The sequence below is a fragment of the Mustela erminea genome, chromosome 9 (assembly GCF_009829155.1).
Source record: "Mustela erminea isolate mMusErm1 chromosome 9, mMusErm1.Pri, whole genome shotgun sequence".
In the NCBI taxonomy this organism is placed as follows: domain Eukaryota; kingdom Metazoa; phylum Chordata; class Mammalia; order Carnivora; family Mustelidae; genus Mustela; species Mustela erminea.
In genome coordinates, this window is record NC_045622.1 from 55,816,557 (window position 1) to 55,838,860 (window position 22,304).

Below are 22,304 nucleotides of genomic sequence, written 5' to 3' on the forward strand. Positions count from 1 at the left end.
ATGCTCTCTCAATCTCTCTCTCAAATAAATAATAAATAAAATCTTAAAAAAAAAAATCGTCTCCAGACATTGTTAAATGTCCCCAGCTTGAGAAATATCATTGTAGAGATTGCTTGCTATGACCAGCTTCATAGCAGTAAAAAGAATACTGGATTTGAGGTAAAATCTTAGCCCTGTAGCTTATTAACAATATTTACTAAAGCAAGTTACTTGTCTCTCTGGGCCTCAGTTTCTTCCAGAATAAAGAAGATTACAATCTAGGTCCATATCAGTGTGTGAAGATCAGGCACAGTGATGAGATAGGATCAATGGCTACACAGAAATGTGGTACTGCTGCTGTGTTTGTCTTATCAAAAAGTTCACCAAAATGAAGATAAGTAAAATAACAACAGTAGAATTCCTGAATTTTCATGTCACAGAAAGTTTCATCAATTGATAACAAGGGGGATGGCCCTCTACAAAATGAATAATGGAAATAACAGAAAATTGATGAGAGACACAACAGTCAGTCCTGGATTTAAATATTGGCCCTGTCAATACCTATTTAACGCTGGACAAATTAATACAACTTTTGAGTCTCAGATTCTTCAGCTACAAAACGGAGATAATAAAGATAATAATACCCAGTTCATAAGGTTGTTGCAATGATTAAATGACATTACATGAGCAATTTGCCTATCATAATAGGCCTACAAACGCCAGTTCCCTTGCTCTTAGAAACAGTAAATCCTAGGTATTACAAACTCTTCCAGGTAACCTCCCTAAATAACATTCCTTCCCACTTTCCTGCACAATATCTGACCTCCTCTTCCAGTTCAAATTTGGTAATAACTTCCCTACATAAATAAGGACACATTCATAGACTTGTTATGGAAGAGCAAATAAAATAACTATGCAAAGCTTTCAGGAAAGTAAAAAGCACTCCAAAACACTGTTTTTCCTTCTTGACATTCTGCAGATAAGACTGATTGACTAAAGTGGGAGTTGTCCACTCCTGCCACTGAGCATGCATTTTATTCTTCCAACACTTGCTTTAGCAAGATGTCATTTATTTGTTTGTTCATTCATTCATTCAACAAACATTTACTGAAAGCCTGTTCTGTCTTAGGCATGCTGGTGGGCAATAGGCAGCCTATGCTTTTTTTTTTTTTTAAAGATTTTATTTATTTATTTGATAGAGAGAGAGAGAGCAAGAGAAGCAACTCAAGCAGGGGGAGTAGGAGAGGGAGAAGCAGGCTTCCCCCTGAGCAGGAAACCTGATGCAGGGCTCGATACCAGGACCCTGGGATCATGACCTGAGCCCATGACCTGAGCTGAAGGCAGATGTTTAACGACTGAGATACCCAGGTGCCCCCAGCCTGTGCTTTAAAGGAGCTTGCTAAGAGTGTTTTGGAGAGGCAAACGTCTTCACTACAGTAAGACAAAGGCAATAATAGGCATGCAGTGAATATTACAGGGACAAGAGAGAGAAGGGGGCTCAGAGAAGACTTCACAAGTGAGATAGGCTTTAACCAAGATGTTAAGAATAAACATATAAGTGTTTGCCTGGAGAACATTCCAAAAAGTGAAGCAGTTATCTACAAAGGCATGAGAGGCCCTCAAAGAGAACTAACAGAAAAGCTAGACATAGTTTGATAAAGAAATACTGGAACTCTGTTCATTTCAAGGTAGAATAGGCCTTTGAGTAGTTAAGAATATAGGTAATTTCTCTTTAGTGTCTACACTTTTCTGTACTTTACAAATTTTCTGCAATAAACATTACTTGTGGGGGGCACCTGGGTGGCTCAGTCATTAAGAGTCTGCCTTTGGCTCAGGTCGTGATCCTGGGGTTCTGGGAACAAGCCCCACTTTGGGCTCCCTGCTCAGCAGGAAGCCTGCTTTTCCCTCTCCCTCTTGCCCCTGCTTATGTTCCCTCTCTGGCTCTGTCTCTGTCAAATAAATAAATAAAACCTTAAAAAAAAAGAAGAAGAAAATAAACATTATTTGGATGATCAGACAGGAAAAAAAGAAGGGAAGAAATGAAATAACATAATGTCAAAAATCAATCTAAAATGACAAAATAATGCTACCTTCGGGGAGTACTACCTGGGAAGGGACTCAGGGGAGCCTGCTGGGGTGCTAGGAAACTTAGATATCTGTGGACGCTACCAAATATAAATGATACCTCAATTTTACTTTTTTTTTTTTTAAAGATTTTATTTATTTATTTGACAGAGAGAAATCACAAGTAGATGGAGAGGCAGGCAGAGAGACAGAGAGGGAAGCAGGCTCCCTGCTGAGCAAAGAGCCCGATGCGGACCTCGATCCCAGGACCCTGAGATCACGACCTGAGCCGAAGGCAGCGGCTTAACCCACTGAGCCACCCAGGCGCCCCAATTTTACTTTTTTTAAAGATTTATTTTTTTTTATATTTAAGAGAGACAGAGCATGCGTGTTCGTGAGTAGGGGCCAGGAAGCGCAGAGGGAGAGGGAGAATGAGAGAGAGCCTCAAGCAGACTTGTGGGCTGAGTGCTGAGCACGACTCCCCATGCAAAGCCCCATCTCATGACCCCAGACCACGATCTGAGCTGAAATCAAGAGTTGAGTTGGATGCTTAACTCTGGCTGAGCCACCCAGGTGCCCCTGTACCTCCATTTTAAACAGTGTAAGTGGACTTCAAGAAAAAGAGGGCGGGGAGAGTAGCCTTACAGAAAGTGATGCTGAGCCATGCTTTTATTCTCCATAAAACACAGGGGCTAGATCAGCTTCAGGCTGGGAAGCTGCTCCCACATGAGTTGAGATTTCCGTCTCCAGGCAGCTGCTCAGAAAGGGAGGCAGGCAAATTAAGAGACCTGCAGGCCAGGCTTCTTCCTCTACCCTCCTGGGTGAGTTGCAGCTGCATCAGTGCAAACCATTTATAGAACAAAAGCCAGCACACCGCTCCCCTGCCCAATTCCATCTCAAGGTCAGAGCCCTACCCTGCCACTCCCAGAGGAAAAAATGGATCATGATGAAATGAAAATAAGAAGAAAAGAAAATCATTTCATCTCTGAAAAGCTGGGCAGTGAGAATGCCTAACAATATGATGGTCTGAAAACCTCAATCAATGCAGGGCAGTGAGTTGCTGAAAACGAACATCTCTTTGTGCTCTATGCTATTTGGAGCAAAGAGCAGAAAAGAGACAAAAAAGCAGGACATCATTCAGTCTGCTGTTCTAGGAATCATGTCCATGACTATTGAAACTCAGTCCAAGTCAGTGAATATTTATTCAGTGCTTACTATGTGTCAGGGATTGGGCAAGGTCTTAGGGTTAAACTGTTAATGAAGACAGGAACAGTCCTTGCCTTAGAGATCTTAGAGTCTAAGAAGGAAGGTCAATAATCATCAAGTAATTACAAGGGCAAGGAGTGGGCACTATGAAAAGGAACTTACATAACCTTTATTTATCCTAAATATATAACATAAAGACCTAATTTGATGAGGTGCTCTGAAGAAGTGACATCCAATATGAAGCCTAAGAAAGCAGTAGGGGTTAGTTACATAAAGGGGAAAGAGTATTCGAAGTTTTATAGAGAGCAAGCATATGCACAGGTCCAGAGGTGGAAGGGGATAAAAAACAAAGTCCGTGTTAACTGGAGGGAGAGGGAGAGGGAAAGGGAAATGGAAATGAGATGAGAAGCAAGCCCAGGCCATGGGGCACCTAGCAAACCATGTGAGAAACTTTAATTTTGACCCTAAAGGAATGGGAACCCAGAGAAGGATTTTAAGCATGGTTGTAACCTGATCATATTTCCATTCTAGAAAGATCACACTGAAAGCTGTGTGGAGAACCAATTATAAGGAATAAAGAATTTGAAAAAAAGTGGGTTCAAATCCAGACCTTGCTTTGTATTAGATGTCTGACCATAGGCAAGCTTCTATTATATTAACAACAATAATAATAATAACAGCCAAATGTTGCTGGGAACAGTTATAATATATTTAATATGATAATATATAATATTATATACATATTAGCAACCTCATTTTACAGATGAGGAAACCAACATACAGAGTTTAAGTAAACTACACAATGCCACACCATAAGAATGCTGCAGAACAAGAGTAAAACCCAGGCAGTCTAGCTACAGCTTTCATTTGTGAATATGTGCAAGGTGCTTGTTTGAATTAAGCAACATTATACAAAAAAGGCCAGAGTGGTTGGCTAATAGTAGGTGCTCAACAAATGCTACTGCCTCCCTGCCTTTACTCAAATGAAGCCAGAGCTTTCCAAAGCCAGGTTTTAAAATCAACACATTTTAAGAAGTCCTTCTGAAAATTTAAAGCGCTATTCCAGAGAGCTGACCTACTATAGATATGATAACATTCTGTAAATCACATTTAATGCCTCTTTGCCACCACAAAATCTACCCCAATCTCTGCCAGCTAAAAAAACAAAAAACAAAAACCCATTAATTATTAATAACAGTATTATTTATAGGGCATTTGCAATGTTCCTGTCTCTCTGCTACGTGCTATCATATACTACTTATTTAATTTTCAGAACTTAAAGTTGTAAGAAAATTATCATCCCCATTATATAGATGAGGAAACTGAGGTTCAGAATTTACCAAGGTCAGTTGCCACTAGCTGGTAGAACTAGAATCTGAACACAGGCAGTTTGATTCCAAAGCCTGTGCTTATAACCATTCGTTACTCAAAGTATGGTCTGTAGACAAGCTGCTGGTGAACAAACTGCTTGTCATCAGTCTGTGACAAGCTAAGAAGCAGGCAACAGGCACTAATCATGCTATTTAATTCAGCAGACTTTTTTTTACAATAGCGAGACTTTCTGGATGAAGGACGCAAAGCACTAATGTACATTTTGGCATAAGCTTCTGATACCTTTGCAGAGTGGCACTTTGAGGAAGCATTGCTCTAAATTATTATGCTATTCAGCCTCCTTGAACTGATACTGCACTTTATCCTTCACTTACCACCTTGCACATTATGCTGTGTGTACACACACAAACAAACACTCCCTGAAATCAGGGACATTCTCCTCAGTCTCCTCTAGTTGGGATGTCTATCTAGTACAGTATCTACCACATAGTAGGAAAAGGCTCAATCAGTAGTTTTTTAATTGATTTTAATTAAAGCACTTCCAGTAAACTTTAGGAAACGTATCCCATGTATACCACACAACTGGATTGTGCAGTCATATTCAAGAATCTGTCATTCTTTCAACAATGGTTTTAATGTTCCCCATGTGGCAGGTCTTGTGTTAGATGCTAAAGAAATAAAAAAAGAACACAGTTCTCGCTAACCAGCGGGGAGGGGAGCTGACATATGAATAGGTTATTACAGCCCATAGCACTGAAGTGACATATAGAAGTGTGTGTCAAGTACGGAAAGAGCAACCAACTCTCTGGGGTATCACGAAAAGATAAAGCACATCTTTAGTCCTAAAATAATTGAAGTACTATCAGCTGTGAGAGCTAAAGTCACAGCTTATTATCCAATCTTCTAGACAGCATGTTTAGCACAGTTACACTAAGTTATAAAGGTTATAAAAGTTCAAACTTAGGGGCGCCTGGGTGGCTCAGTGGATTAAGCCTCTACCTTCGGCTCAGGTCATGATCTCAGGGTTCTGGGATGATCTCTGCTCAGCAGAGAGCCTGCTTCCTCCTCTCTCTGCCTGCCTCTCTGCCTACTTGTCTGTCTGTCAAATAAATAAATAAAATCTTAAAAAAAAAAAAAGTTCAAACTTAGCTTAAGGACTAAGACGTCTTATAATTAAAAATACTGGAGTCAGGCAGAAATGGGTTAAATCTAGGCCACTTACTGGTTCTGTGACTTCTGGGTTTTCTGAGCCTTGGTTTCCTCATCTGTAAAATGGGAATATACTACTATCTAATGAGTAAGAAAGTATAACTCTTGCCATATCCACATATTGTGCCAGGTATTACCTTGCCACAATGACAAACCACCCAAATGATTATTTATTAAATATTTTTCTTTAAATCAATTCACTTAAAAAGTTAATTTAAAAAATAAACTTTTGGGGCACCTGGGTGGCTCAGTGGGTTAAAGCCTCTGCCTTCGGCTCAGGTCATGATCTCAGGGTCCTGGGATCGAGCCCCACATCGGGCTCTCTGTTCAGCAGGGAGCCTGCTTCCCCTTCTCTCTCTGCCTGCCTCTCTGTCTACTTGTTTTCTCTCTCTGTCAAAATAAATAAATAAAATTTAAAAAAAAATAAACTTTTTATAGAGCAACTGGAATTCATGTTGCTGATGAGAAAAAAAAAAAAAAAAGTATATATACCCACTTTGGAAAATAGTTTGGCAGTTTCTTATAAATTTAAAAATCCACTGCACTTACCATTTGACCCAGCAATTACATAGAGAAATGAAAACTCATGTTCTCACAAAAACCTGTACATGTTTATAGTGGCTAAATTTATAACTGCCAAAAGCTGCTAATAACACAAATGTCCTTCAACCATGGAACGGATAAACAAACATACAACCATTCAATGAAATGCTAATTAGCAACAAAAAGGAACAAACTACTTGATACAGGCAACAAAAGACCTGAATCTCAAATACATTATCCTAAGAGAGAGAAGTCAGACTCAAAAGGAAAAATACTGTATATTTCCACTTACATCACCTTCTGGAAAAGGCAAAAATATAGGGACAGAACATAGATCAGGAGTTGTGAGGGACTGGGGGGGAAAGGGAGGGATTAACTACAAAGGCAGGAGAGAACTTCTTGGGATAATGTAAATGTTCTGTATCTTATAGTATGATGGTATTTACTGCGTGCATTTATGAAAGCTCAGAAAATTGTTCACTAAAAGGGTGAACTGTACTGAAAGAGTGCATTTGTGAAAGCTCAGAAAATTGTTCACTAAAAGGGTAAATTATATCTCAATAAGCCTGACTTTATATTGCTATTATAAATGGAAGACCCGGGGTGCCTGGGTGTCTCAGTGGGTTGAGCCTCTTCCTTCAGCTCAGGTCATGATCTCGGGGTCCTGGGGTCAAGTCCTACATTGGGCTCTCTGCTCAGCAGAGAGCCTGCTTCCCCTCCCTCCCTCCACTGCACCTTCTTCTCTGCTTACTTATGGTTTCTCTCTCTGTGTGTCAAATAAATAAATAAAATCTTTTAAAATAAATAAATAAATAAATGGAAGACCAGGGGCTCCTGGGTGGCTCAGTCATAAGCATTTGCCTTTGGCTCAGGTCACGATCCCAGAGTCCTGAGATCAAGCTCCACCTTGGGCTCCCTGCTCTTCAGGAAGCCTGCTTCTCCGTCTTCTGCTCCCTGTGCTTGTGTTCCCTCTCTGGTGCTCTCTCTCCCCATCAAATAAATAAATAAATAAAATCCTTAAAAATAAATAAATAAAAGAAAATAAATGGAAGACCAGTATCAGCTGCCTTCAAGAGAAACTTTTTTTTAAAAGTACAATGGGGTGGCCTGGATGGCTCAGTTGGTAGAACACATGACTCTTGTTCTCAGGATCATGAGTTCAAGCCCCACTTTGGGCCTAGAGCTTACTTTAAAAAAAAAAAGTATAATGAAAAGAAAAAAATGTTGTAAAATTCTAGCTAGATACTATGCTAGCCAAAGACTCTGAGTCTGAGGCCTCTTCTCCATTATGAAGATCAGGAAGTGGCTAGAGAGTGGTGTTAAGGACATACCAGATCCACACACAAGAATTTCTCCTTGACATAATTAGGTTGAATGAGAATTAAAAGGGAAGAAATTTCTGACCATGTGATTTAATGTTATTTAAAGTCAACTACAGGGTATCCCACACTTTCTGAAACATGGAGATAAGATATGTAAAGTGCCTGGCCTGGAATAGATAGCCAGTTAAGTGTTAGTTCTCCTCCCCTACAGTTTTCCAACAAATCCAAAGAGCAAATGAGAAGCAAAGTAGGCAAAGAAACCCTAAATTAATGGGGAGATAAGCCTTGTTAATGGACCAGGGGAATCAAAATCAGCGTCAATTCTCTTCAAATTGACCTACAGATCCACCATAATCCCAATAAGATTCCATCAGTTTCCTTTATGTAGAAATCAACAAACTTATTCTAAAATTTTTATAGAAAGCCAAAGGATCTAGAATAGCCAAAATAATTATGAAAAAAAAAAGAACAAAGATTAGTTTCAGTAATCAATCTACAGTAATCAAGACAATATGGTATTGGTATAAGTTAGATACATAAATCACCATAATAGAATGGAGTCCAGAAATAGACCCACATATGCATGGTTAACTGACTTTCAAAAAGTGTTAAGACAATGAGATAAAGATAGAAAATCTTTTTAACAAATGGTGTTGGAACAACTGGATATTTAAATGAAGGGGAAAAAAAGAACTTTGGCCCATATTTTACACCATATACAAAAAAACAAAAACAACTAAAAATGGATCATGAACCTAAATGTAAAACTTAAAACTACAGAACATATAGAAGAAAACACAGGAGAATATCTTTGTGATCCTGAGTTAGACAAAGCTGTCTCAGATATAATACCAAAAGCATGACTGATAAAAGAAAAAATTTATAAACTGAACCTCATCAAACTTAAAAAAAAGTCTGCCTTCCAAAGGACTCAGCTAGGAAGATGACAAGATAAGTCAAAGACAGGGAGAAAATATTTGCAAAACACATACTGTAAAAAAAAAAAAAAAAAAACCACCTGGTATCCAAAAATAGAAAAAGAATTTCCATAATTCAATAATAAGGAGACAACCCAATTTTAAAAATGGACAAAAGAGTTGGACATGTCATCACAGCAGATACAGAGGATGCAAATAAGCATATGAAAAGATGTTCAAAATCATTATGTACTAGGGAAATGAAAATCAAAAACTATGAGATACCACTCTATAAGAATAGCTTTAGAAAAAAAACTGATGATATCAAATGCTGACCAGGAAAAGGAATTACTGTAACTCACACATTGGTAGGAAAACAAAATGATGCAGCCACTTTGGAAAACAGATGTTGGTTTTTCATAAAGTTAAACATACAGTCACCATACAACCCTCAAGTCCCAGGCTTAGGTAGCTATCCAGGAGAAAATATATATGCCCCACAAAGCATACAAGAAGATGCTTATGACAGCTTTATTCATAATCACCAATACACTGGAAGCAATGCAAATGTACATCAACTGGTGAGTGGATAAGGCAATTAAGGTCTACCACTTAATGGAATACTACTCGGCAATAAAAATTTCCAAAAACATGGAAGAATCTTAAATACATTATGCTAAGTGAAAGAGGTCACACACAAAAAGCTACACACTGCATGATTCTATTTACATGATGATCTGGAGACTTAAAACAGCAGGATAGAAAATCAGTTGTTGGTTGCCAGGGATATGACTACACCTGGGCACCAGGAAAATTTTGGAGTTAATGGAACTGTTCTGTATTCTGATTGTGCTAAACTATATGCCTAAAAAGGGTGAATTTTACCAAATGTAAATTATGTTTCAAAACCTCATTTATATATAAATATACAACTTCTATGTATTTATATATATATAGAATGTATATTTATAAATATATATTTATAAATTTCAGGAATCAAATATATAATCAATATATCAAGTAACAATATATATAAATATATATTTATAAATATATATTTATATAAATATACTCAATTATATACAAAATTTATACAAAACTACAAAGCAGAGCATGCTACTCACACCAAGAATATCCCATGCAAAGGCTTCCTTCATACCTTTCCTCAACTTTAATGGATAGATGGTTACAGAGGTTGTGAACATATTGGGCATAACTCTCCACCACAGCCATGTCGTATGCAGTCAGGTGAATGTTTAAAACCCCATATTCATAATCTGTCCCCAAATTAATGGGTCTCACTTCCACTTTTGCCCTCTTCTTCTTGGGCTGAACAGAAAACAAAAGGAGAAAAGGAGATAGAAAAAAAAAAAGGAATTACACAAAAAATTCTAATCATCCCATCTTGATATCAAAGAAATTAATCTTTCAAATAAATTTGTTCACCATTTTTCTCTTAGGTTACCTTACCTTCAAACTGAAGTTCCCTTGGGAAGAAATGGGTAGCTTCCCTTGCTAGTTGGGGCTGTGACATCAGCCAACGAAAGGAGAGGGAATATTGCTGGCACTACTTTAACACAAATACAAGTGACTACCTTCTGCAATTAACTTGTTACGAGACTCATCCCCTTCCCTGGTCCCCTCAGCTTCCCAATTTTCAAATTGGTGGAGTTATGCCAGATAACAGATTTTTTTTTTCTTATAAGAAACTCTTTTTTTTTTTTAAGATTTTTTTTTTTTTAAAGATTTTATTTATTTATCAGAGAGAGAGAGCGGGAGAGAGGGAGCACAGGCAGACAGAATGGCAGGTAGAGGCAGAGGGAGAAGCAGGCTCCCTGCTGAGCAAAGAGCCCGATGTGGGACTCGATCCCAGGACCCTGGGATCATGACCAGCGCCGAAGGCAGCTGCTCAACCAACTGAGCCACCCAGGCGTCCCTTTTTTAAAGATTTTACTTATTTATTTGACAGACAGAGATCACAAGTGGGCAGAGAGAGGAAGGGAAGCAGGCTCCCCGCTGAGCAGAGAGCCCGATGCGGGGCTTAATTCCAGGACCTGGGATCATGACCTGAGCCAAAGGCAGAGGCCCTAACCCACTGAGCCACCCAGGTGCCCCTGGATAACAGATTCTTAATCTAGAACCCGTTGAGGGATTTCAAGTAGTCTATCAACGCCAAAATTTATATGCAAAATTTTACATGCATGCATATTTTTCTGAAAGAATTCTTAGCTTTAATCAGTATCTTAAAGAAATCAATTGCAAGGAAACGCAGCATTAGATATCTTCCAGCCCTCCTAGCTTTGAAATTCTGCAATCATTTAGTCTTCCTTTTAAGAATTGAGAAGTAGGGCGCCTGGGTGGCTCAGTCGTTAAGCATCTGCCTTCAGCTCAGGTCATGATCCCAGGGCGGTGGGATGGAGCCCCACATTGGGTTCCCTGCTCAGTGGGAAGCCTGCTTCTCCCACTCCCCCTGCTTGTGTTCCCTCTCTCACTGTGTCTCTGTCAAATAAACAAAATCTTAAAAAAAAATTTTTTAGTGAAAATTTTATTGCAATATAATATTCATACTGAAAAAATGCATATGAGTACACAGCTCAGTGAATTTTCCGAAGTGAAAATACTGGTATCATAAGCATCCTGAATAAGAAATAGACCACTATCAGCACTCCAAAACTCCTGCCCCCAAACTGATAACCACTATTCTTACTTCTAAAACCATTTGCCTGTTTTTAGAATTCATGAAAATGGAATGATATATTATGTTCTCTTTTATGTCTGGTTTCTTTCATTCATTATATTTGTAAGATTCATCATGTATTAGCTGAAAGAACAGTTCTTTCCTTCTCATTCCTCTAGTGATGTATTAAATGAATAGGCAACAATTTATTTTTTTTACAACTGATGGAAATTTGGGTTGTTTCTAGTGTGGGCCATAACGAATTGTACTGCTACAAGTAGCAGTACATCCCTCTTGGTTCACGTTTCGGTGAACACGTGTATGCATTTCTATTGGGGATATACCTAGAATCTGAACTACTGACTTAGAGAGTATGCATATGTTCAAGTTTAGTAAGTACTCTAAAACAGTTTTACAAAGATGTTTCCAATTTAGTATACCACGAGAATTAATCAGAGTTCTACATCCTCTACATTCTTCCCAAAACAAAACTTAGTGTAGTCAGGTTTTCTGGTTTTAGCCATCCTGGTTGGTATGAAGTGATAATGAATTTGGGTTTTAACTTGCAGTTCCTCTAAGTCTATTGAGCCTGAACACCTTTCCATTTGGATACTCTCTTTCGTAACCTGCCTATTCAAGTATTTTTTTAAAAGATTTTATTTATTTATCTGACAGAGAGAGACAGAGAGAGCACAAGCAGTGGGAGTGGGAGAGGGAGAAGCAGTCTTCCCATTGAGCAGGGAGCCCAATATGGGGCTTGATCCCATGACCTTGGGATAGTGACCTGAGCTGAAGGCAGATGCTTAATGACTGAGCCACCCAGGTGGCCCTGTCAATTCATGTATTTAGCCCATTCTGCCTTTCTTTTATTGATTTGTAGAGATTCTTTCTATATTCTAGATACGAGCCTTTGTTAAATATACATGCTGCAAATATCTTCTCCCTCCTTGTAGCTTCCCTCTTCATTTTTTCGTGGTGTATCCTGATGAGCAGAAGTTCTTATTTTTAATGTAGTTCAACTTACTCATTCTTTTATGATTATAGTGATTTTTGTCCTGTTTAAGAAATTTCTATCTTAAGATCATGAAGATATTCTCATATGTTATCTTCTAGTAGTATGATTATTTTAACATTTACATTTAGACCTACAATCCACTTTTAAGTGATGTTTGTGTATGATGTGAAATAGAAGTCAAACATTTTTATTCACATGATCATCCAGTCCAGTTGACTTAGCGCCACTGCACGGTAGTGTCACCTTTGTCATATAAATGCCCACAGGTGTGTGGATCAGTTTCTGTACTCTTTATTCTGTTCCTTTAGGCTGTTTGTCTATCTTTGAGCCAGTATCACATCTCCTACTTATTGGAGATTTATAGTAAGTCTTGCTATTCGACAGAAATAGTTCTTTTTTTTTTAAGTTTTTTTTTTTTTAAGATTAAAAAAAAAAAAAGATTTTATTTATATATTTGTCAAAGAGGAAGTGAGTGAGAGAGCACAAGCAGGGGGAGCAGCAGGCAGAGGGAGAAGCAGGCTCACCGCTGAGCAAGGAGCCGGATGTGGGACTCAAACCCAGGACCCTTGGATCATGACTTGAGCTGAAGGCAGATGCTTAACCGACGAGCCACCCAGGCATCCCTAGAAATAGCTTATTTATTTATTTATTTATTTATTTTTAAAGATTTTATTTATTTATCAGAGAGAGAGAGAGGGGGAGAGAGTGAGCACAGGCAGACAGAATGGCAGGCAGAGGCAGAGGGAGAAGCAGGCTCCCCGCTGAGCAAGGAGCCCGATGTGGGACTCCATCCCAGGACGCTGGGATCATGACCTGAGCCGAAAGCAGCTGCTTAACCAACTGAGCCACCCAGGTGTTCCTAGAAATAGTTCTTTTAAGAAAAAGGGCAAAAAACTCTATTTCCACTTGTTTATTTATTTAAAGTTTTTTTACTTATTTATTTGACAGAAAGAGAATGAGCACAAGTGGGGGGAGTGGCAAACAGGCTCCCAGCAGAGCACTGAGCCTGGTGTGGGGCTTGATCCCAGGATGCTGGGATCAAGACCTGAGCTGAAGGCAGATGCTTAACTGACTGAGCCACCCAGGCGCCCCAAAACTCTCTATCTCTTAAGTCACTCCTATTTAACAGCCACAGCCTAGTGGTTGCCACAGAAGAATGTTCCTGCAGAGCACCTGAAATGGCTCTCTACCATCTCGGCTCCCTAGGTCAGTTGAGGACAGCAGAGGCCCAATCTAGGGGAGCAGAGGGAGGACCAAGAAATGGTCCTTGCACAAGACTGGTAATACCTATGACAGACCAATCTCACCGGGATGTTCGGAGAACTGAACAAAACACAATGTAAAGTGGTTTATATAATCCATGTCATATAATTTAATATTCTATATATTAACTGCTTTTGCTATTTTAATTTTTTTAAAGAAACATGTTCTTTTTTTAAAAGATTTTATTTATTTATTTGACAGAGAGAGAGGGCACAAAGAGGTGGAGCAGCAGGCAGAGGGAGAGAGAGAAACAGACTCCCAGCCCAATGTGGGATTCAACCCCAGGACCCTGGGATCACCACCTGAGCCAAAGGCAGATGCCCAACTGACTGAGCCACCCCTATTGCTATTTTATGTTCCTATCTAGCACAGGGACTGGCAAAAAGAAAACATGCAAGAATCACAATTTTAGAATTTTAGAACTGGACAGCATTAAGAGATTATTTTGTCCCAGTTCTTCATCATTGCTGGGGAAGAATATGAAGCCCAGAAGGATTAAACATGTTCCCCAGAGTGACACAGCCAGTCAAGACAGATCCTAGGAACTGAAACCCAGACCTTCTAACCCCCAGTGCAGGGTTTTTTCCACTATAGCCTCTGCATTGCTAAACTTTTTATAGCCTTTATAGTTTCTGGAATTCTTATCTTTAAATTTTTTTTTTAAAGATTTTATTTATTTATTTGACAGAGAAATCACAAGTAGATGGAGAGGCAGGCAGAGAGAGAGAGAGGGAAGCAGGCTCCCTGCTGAGCAGAGAGCCCGATGCGGGACTCGATTCCAGGACCCTGAGATCACGACCTGAGCCGAAGGCAGCGGCTTAACCCACTGAGCCACCCAGGCGCCCTGGAACTCTTATCTTTATGATAAAGATCCTACCCACCCCTCTATTATGTAATATAGCATCTTACAGTTTCTCATTTCTAAAGTTCTTTACAGTGGTGGCCATCCCAGGGTCCTAGACTTTGCCATGAGTGAGAACCCAGACTCCAGAGACCAACCATCAAAGAACAGGAGTTTGGTTCTCTCTTTTTCAGAGCATACCACATTCGTAGCCAAATGCAGTGATCCAGACTTTTCATCAACACATTCAGCGCTGCAGTCGGAGCTGTGAAGAATGCTAACGCTGGAATGCAATGGGGAGCTGCTAAAATTTTCCAGCAGAGAGGGAAGGAGCGTCTCTAAAGCCTTTAGGAGGCTTTTATAACCAGGGAAAATGCCAGGGCTCTTCAAAGGTGTTGCTTTAGGAGAACAAAACAAAACAAAAAGAGCTGATTCCAGTATCCCTCTTGGCATCTCACTTGCTCTTCTGTGTTGGCCTAGATATGCCTGGACCTCTCCACATTATCAGGAGCCCATTGTGACATTATGTTTCAGTTCTCAGGGTCAGCATACCCAGCAAGGGCTTGACTGCATTTAAGTCACCAGTTTCTATAATTTTGCCTGTACAAGCTTTCTCATATCCATCCCCTCCTTTCTATCCCTACTGCCTGAGTTCACGCCCTTATAACCACCAAGCGGAGTTACTAAAGATATCTGTGCAAAGCATGCATATGACTAGAGTCATGTTTGGGGAAGGCCACCCTGACTGCACATGGAGGAGAGTCAGGTAGGAAAGGAAGGGAAGGAGAAAGGTGGCAGGGACGATAGACTACTGTCCACCATCAAACTTTGACACTCCTATGTCTGACCTGGATTCAGTGTGTGACAACCTGGGGCAGCCATTCTTAGATATCTGTAGGACTGCACTAAGATCACCCAAATAGGCCATAGGATAAATCACTAAACCATTTTTGTAAAGAAATGTCCATATTATTATCCATACTTTACAGAGAGAAAACGGAGGTCCTTTGAAAGCACATTACTTGCCCAGGATTACTGGGAAACTTTGCTGGAGAAGAGCAGGAAAAAGAGTCAGATCAGACTCATAGGCCACTATAACAGCAAGGGCTCCTAGAGATAATACAGTCTCCCCTTTCCCTTCCTAATTTTATCTAAGGGGAAAGTTCAGATCCAGAAGTGGGAAATGACTTGTTTACGGTCATAGCAGTAAGGAAATGGCAAAGGTAACAACTTTATGTCTAGCCATGGCTGGAAGCTGGGTCTGTGGCCCCAAGCCCAGGCTCTCTCCTCTAGATTCTGTAGAAGTGATAGTGTCTGCCTATCACTATTGGTGGCATTCTTCACAGTGGGAAAACTGGGACGGAACAGTATCATCCTAATCTGCAAGTGAAAAGGCAGCTATGCCTGCAGAATATTTGGCTTCCAGAAATTCTGGTGATGAAAATTTAAAAATTGACAACTAGGGACCAAATGGTGTTGGTACTCTGGACAGTCCATAATGAGCTATGAGGTACACAGAAATCAAATGACTGTGTTTATAACTCAATATGACACACTCAGGAGAAGGCACCAGACAGAAGGCCTGGCCCTGACTGGGATGACCAAGAGGCACAGCCTGGTACCGCACAAAGCACTGTACTTGGAAGCCAAAGAAAAGCCGGACTTAAAGCCTATCTGCTTAGTCACTGGATGACACTGAATGACCTCTCTATGTGTCAGTTTCTTCCCCTAGAACACCTAATGTTCTTATGAAGCTCGAAATAGTAAACTTACGTGAAATGGAAAGAGCATAGACATCAGATGGATTCTGACTATCCTTGGTTCAAATGCTGGCTCTGGAAATTACTAGCAATTGGGCAAGTCATTGAATGTCTCTGAGTCTTAGAGTCCTCAAACAGGGTCTTTAATAACTAGGATATCTGAGGATTAAATAAAAATATACCATTTATAATACTATAAAAGGAATCATGCCTTTTTTTTACTTTCTTTTTTTAAGTTTTTAAATTTCAATTCCAGTAGTTAACACACAGTGATATATTAGTTAGAGGTGTGTATAATAGAGTGATTCAACAATTCTAAACATTACTCAGTGCTCACTATGATAAGTGAACTATAATACTTTAAAATGGAATAATGCTTTTAAAGCCTAGCACATAGTAGTTATGACATCTGGTATATAGAAGTCACTCAATAAATGGTATCTTTAAAAAAGGCTGAGTAAACGGGCACCTGGGTGGCTCAGTGGGTTAAGCCGCTGCCTTCGGCTCAGGTCATGATCTCAGGGTCCTGGGATCGAGTCCCGCATCGGGCTCTCTGCTCAGCAGGGAGCCTGCTTCCTCCTCTCTCTCTGCCTGCCTCTCTGCCTACTTGTGATCTCTCTCTGTCAAATAAATAAATAAAATCTTTAAAAAAAAAAAGGCTGAGTAATGTACACAAATAGGACACGAGTATTACTATAAATTGGAGATAATCGTGTTCCTGGTATTCTATTGGCATGCTTTATAGATGAAACATTTATGGAAAGTGCTGATTCATCCACTCAGGAAAGACACCAAAGAAACAGTCCCAGGCCTCGAGGAATTCACAGTTCAGATAGAAAGAGAGGAGACACACAAGAAAGAACAAATCTCAATTTAATCATAAAGAGCAGCCCACCCCCCAAGGCAAGTTCAACACAAGCCACCTTGCTGCACCACGATGATTAACTCTCCAGGAGGAAACCAAGAGCAATGACTTCAGGTGGGTACAGTTGAAAGGGCAGTTAGCAGAGACACTTACGAGTATAGAGTCGTTACTTAATAAATGGTATCGTTTAGAAAGGGTTGATCTAGACCTGCCTACTTCTCAGGTTTCATGGTCCCTCATCCCCTAGTTCCCACTTTAAACTCCAGGATTAAAAAACTCCTAACAAGGGGCGCCTGGGTGGCTCAGCGGGTTAAGGCCTCTGCCTTTGGCTCAGGTCATGATCCCAGAATCCTGGGATGGAGCCCACATCGGGCTTTCTGCTCGATGGGGAGCCTGCTTCCTCCTCTCTCTCTCTCTCTCTCTGCCTCTCTGCCTACTTGCGATCGCTGTCTGTCAAATAAATAAATAAAATCTTTAAAAAAAAAAAAAAACTCCTAAAATTTTCTCAAATGCATCTTCAGGGTCCAGGGTCAGTGTCTCCCTACCTTCACCCAGAAGGCTCCCCCTCCTTGCAGAACCTCTGACGCTTCACCCCACAGGAATAACGTGAGCAACTCCTATTTATTTTTAAGACTCAGTTCATACTCATCCCGGAAGCCTTCCCTAATTTCTCAGGCTGAGTTAGGTAATACTCTTCCATGTTCCCATAGCAAATACACCTCTGATACACCACTCTCAATCACACGTACTCATTTACTCGACAAATACTGACTGCTAGTGATGAGCAAGAGCAGGACTAGTATCAGGGACAGGATAGGAAAGAAGACAGCCATATACAGAACAAGTAATTATAAGGAGATGCATGTTTTGAGGGAGGAAGATAGAATGTTATGGAATTGTGAAAAAACAGACTAACGCTATCATTATCATCATCACCACCTACCGGTTCTACGTTTCAGACACTGTGCTAAGTTCTTAAAATTCTCTTATTTAATTTACTTCTCAAAACAACACTGGGAAATATAATTCCTATATAAAGCCAAGGAAACTGTGGCTTGGAAAAGTTAAGGAAGGTACCCAAGGACACACACCTAGTAATCATCAGGGGTGAATCTTTAATTCAGGTGTGCCTAATTCCAAAACATTTCTCTCAACCTCTGTCTTTCCTTTTAAGGAAAGTGTGCGAAGCCTGCCAGTTTCCTCAATATCTACTCCCCCTTTCTCCTTTAATAACACAACTGCGGGAAGACAACTATGGATGGCAACTTTATTCATAAAAAAATCATTAAAGGAATCAAAGTAAAAAAAAAAAAAAAAAAAAACCAGAACTGCTGTATTTTAGCTGGGTATATAACCATTCATAATAAAAATTACATTTCCCAAACAATCTTGCAGCTAGGTATGGTTATGTGACTAAGTTCTGGCCAGCGAGATAGAGCTTGGCACACTACTTTCCCTTTCACCATCCTGCTTGATGGCATGTGGACATAATGGCTGAAGCGGGAGCAGCCATCTCAAAACTGAGATAGAAGCAGTATTAAGTGTGGCAAAGCCGACAGTTGGAATATCTACTTACACTTTTATGTGGAAGAGAAATAAGCTATCTTGTTTATGCCCCTTGATTAAGTGGTTCTCTCTATATGATGGCAGCCAAACTACCATCTCAATTCCTATAAGAAGGTACTACATTGCATTCATTTCTCTATTTCTCCACATTAAATGTTGAGTTGAACTGAACTGAACTCTGGTTCTGGTTCCATCTTCACCAGATGCATGTCATAGAGAAATTATTTATGCCCCTCAATCAGTTTCCTTTTCTACCCTGTCTATCCGACAGAATAGTTGGTGAATCAAATGGCATCGTTTTCCAATTTGTTGGTTGTAAAGGGCCTAAGAAAAATCATGTTTCTCTTTGTGAAACACCACAAATTCCTCATCCATATGCTTTTATCATATGCAAGAATGACTTTACTAGCAGAAAACATGGTTATATTACATAAATGGAGTTCTCTACATCTCAAAAACTATGAATATATATCTGAGTCTCTCTGTTAATATTTGTTTTCATCAAGTAAAAGTGATGGGAGAAAACTTGAAATTTAGAAAAGTCTATCCATGAATTTAATATCTTTCTAAAATGTGGAAGATTGCCCTTAATACACCTGAGGTGAGGCTCAGCTCTAGGATCACCAATGTTCCAAAGGCATATTGCTTGAGAGGCACCGAGATCATGGATGTGAAGGCACTTTGAAAATGGAAAGGGATCACTGCTATTATTCATATCAAACATGACTCCCTCTAAAACTCTGACATGGTTGTAACTCAGCAGTACAGGCAAGGCAGAATGAGACTGGTGGACTGGAGATGAGGGCACTCTAATGGCACATGCTGAGTAAGGTCATCACAGAAATCATTCTCTGTATCTGGAAAAGTTCTGGGAAACTCCTGCATGTTCTTTACAGCCCCAGTGCTGCCCAGTGTACCCCCAAGCTGCTGGATACTTTGAAGGCCAGTTCACTTTACATACTCAGTGTATGAATGCAGGCCCCATTTAGGAAATGTTTGTTGAGGTGACCTCCAAAACACCTTCACTGACACTTTCAGGGAGAATTGCTTCCTTAACTTTGTTCTCTTGATATTTAGTTCATTCCCCTAGTATAGCACTTACCACGTGTAGTTAGTTAGATTCTTGAGCACTATCTTTCCCAGCCCGCTATATACGTTTGGTAGGAAAAGACTGTGTCCCATTCACCCGAGCATCATCTGTGCTCACGCAGTGCCTGGCATATAGTAGATGCTCAATAATGACTCTTCTTTTCAGTAAGTTACTGAAGGTAGACTTGAGGAAAAACGTGGACACTAATTGAAACAACTCTTCCCTAAAACAGTCCTATAGCCCATGTCTAGCCCTATAGTTACTGCACTGGCAAAGACCCATCTTTCTGTTCCCAGGAAGCTGGGGCTGTCACCATAAAGTGATTCTGATCTGCTGATTTTTCTGGGAATGATGCCACAGTCTCCTCACAGACTTGTGGCTGTGGGAGCTCATCTATGGGTGTTACAACAAACTAAATAGGTGTCATAAATGACAGACACCTCCTCTATGTCAACAGTGCAAACTGTTTCCAAGAGAAAAGACATCTCGACTCTTAGGGAGCCATTCTATAAAGAGGCCTAAATTACAAAAGATACATATTACTCTCTTGCCCCTGGGTCCTAGAAAATAGAACACAGGACAATTATTATAAACTGACAGCAATTTATGTTGTGTCCATTCCATCCTCCCACATCCTCCTCTTGGCAGTTTTGCTTCTTGGATTGTTATTACCCCAAGACTGAAGGCAGGACAACAGCTGAGGGCAAGTAAGTGGTCTTGGGAGAAATAACCTGGCACTCTACAAAAATGAAGGACTATACATTTATTTCTATGAAATAAAAATCACTCCAAACAATCTGAAGCCTTTTAAATTCAACACAGTGGGATGCCTGGGTGGCTCAGTTGGTTAAGCGGCTCAGGTCATAATCGCCAGGGTCCAGGGATCGAGGCCCTCCTCGGGAATCCCTGCTCAGCAGGGAGCCTGCTTCTCCCTCTCCCTCTGCCTGCCACTTGTGCTCTCTATCTCTCTGCGAAATAAGTAAATAAACTCTTTAAAAAAAAAAAAAAAGATTTAAAATAAATAAATAAATAAATTTAGCAGAATGATTCAGGGCCCTTGAGGAAATAATGAGGTCTATGTATTGAGACACAGTGCTAGGTCTAGAGATGAGCTCTGAAGCATGATCCCTCACTGCCACAGTCAAGCTGGGTCATAACAGCATGTAAGATTACACCAGCAGAAATGGGACAAGGTCTGGGCACTTGGTGCATGAGAATTGACTCTTGTCTTAGGGATGAAAGAAAGAGAGAAAAAAAATGGAATCTGGGAGCTCATTTTTTTTTCTAGGTTCTATGCTTAGGGAGAGAAAGGGGGCCTTCGAGCCTTTCTAGTCCAGTTCCCCAATAGGGGAGAAGAAACAGGGACCTGGAGAGAGCCTCTGCAAGCTGGCAGATGAGAACTTTCATGTACTATACTATGCAGGAAGCAAGGAGCCTGCAGCAACTTTCACTACTATCTGGCTAGCCACCCAGGGACAACAAATGACATTAGAGAAAAGCCTACAACCCTAACCAAAGAGAGCATCCCTATCCCTCCCTTTAAGCAACCAAGGTCATCTGGAGCCAGCTGTTTGCGAAGAGTGGGTTGTGTTTGCCAGCTCTGATTTACAAAACCTTGGGGCAGCTCTAGTAAGCACATATCAGTTCAGCTTGATCAATATTTACTGTCCTCGACTTGATGCCAGGCCCTCTGCTGCAAACTGAGGAGAAAGAGCTAGAAGGGGAAATGGTCATCAAACAGACCATTCAAACAGAGCAGTAAGTCATATACAGAGCAAGCACAAGGAACTCTAGGAGCTATGGTAGGACAAGTAATCCAGTGCTGGGAATCCAGGAAGTTTTCTCAGAAGGGGAGGTTCATTTTCCCCCTCCTCATCCTGCTTCCTCACTACAAGCTAAAGGTTGAGGATGCATTAGCCAAGTGAAAAGAGAGAGAAGATATTCCAAGTAGACAGAACAGCCTTGAAAGAGTATGTTTTATAGAGAAACTTGTGAGGCCTTGAAACAGTGTGATGATTTGGATAAAAGCCAAGAGGCTCAATGCAGTTAGAGCATTATTCTCTAACTCCCTAGATGGGAGAAGAAACTAGGGAAAAACTCATCCATCCCTGAGATGGGAGAAGAAACTAGGGAGAAATATAAGGACAGATGGCATTAATAGGGCATTAAGCTTCCTTTTATACCAAACTACAGAGTGGGTCAGAGCATGGCATATGCAGAAAATTATCTTTTAAGATGGAGGATCCCTAGACACCTGGGTGGCTTAGTCAGTTGAGCATCTGCCTTTGGCTCAGATCATGATCCCAGGGTCCTGAGATTTGAGTTCCGCATTGGGCTCCTTCCTCAGAGGGGAGCCTGCTTGTCCCTCTGTCTGTGTGCGCGCTTTCTCTGACAAATAAATAAAATAAATCTTTAAAAATAAACAAAAGATGGAGGATCCCAAGAAATTAACAAAAAAACAAAGAACACACACCCAAACAAAATGAAGTTTATTTCCTACTAATTTATATGGGACTTTTAGAAGAGGCGTATCACAAAATAAAACATCTCCAACAACTACTCTAAGGTGTCACAACTCAGAAAGGGTGTAAATCACTCCTTCTTTTGAATTTTAATAGCACTTTGTATCTTCCTTTTAGCACCTGTCACTTTCTG

At 40.2% G+C, this 22,304-nt stretch overlaps 1 protein-coding gene across 4 annotated transcripts in view; it reads right to left on the reverse strand.

Annotated features, from left to right (window-relative positions):
- The window catches only part of MRPL48 (mitochondrial ribosomal protein L48), a 68,513-nt gene that overhangs the window by 4,373 nt on the left and 41,836 nt on the right, over positions 1-22,304 (reverse strand). For 3 of the 4 annotated variants that reach the window (XM_032358880.1, XM_032358879.1, XM_032358881.1), the window contains one exon: positions 9,732-9,901. In XM_032358880.1, coding sequence (XP_032214771.1) covers positions 9,732-9,901 — 170 coding nt within the window. Of the gene's footprint in view, positions 1-9,696; positions 9,902-22,304 lie in introns of all 4 variants that reach the window. The other variant, XR_004289265.1, reaches the window with a different exon arrangement.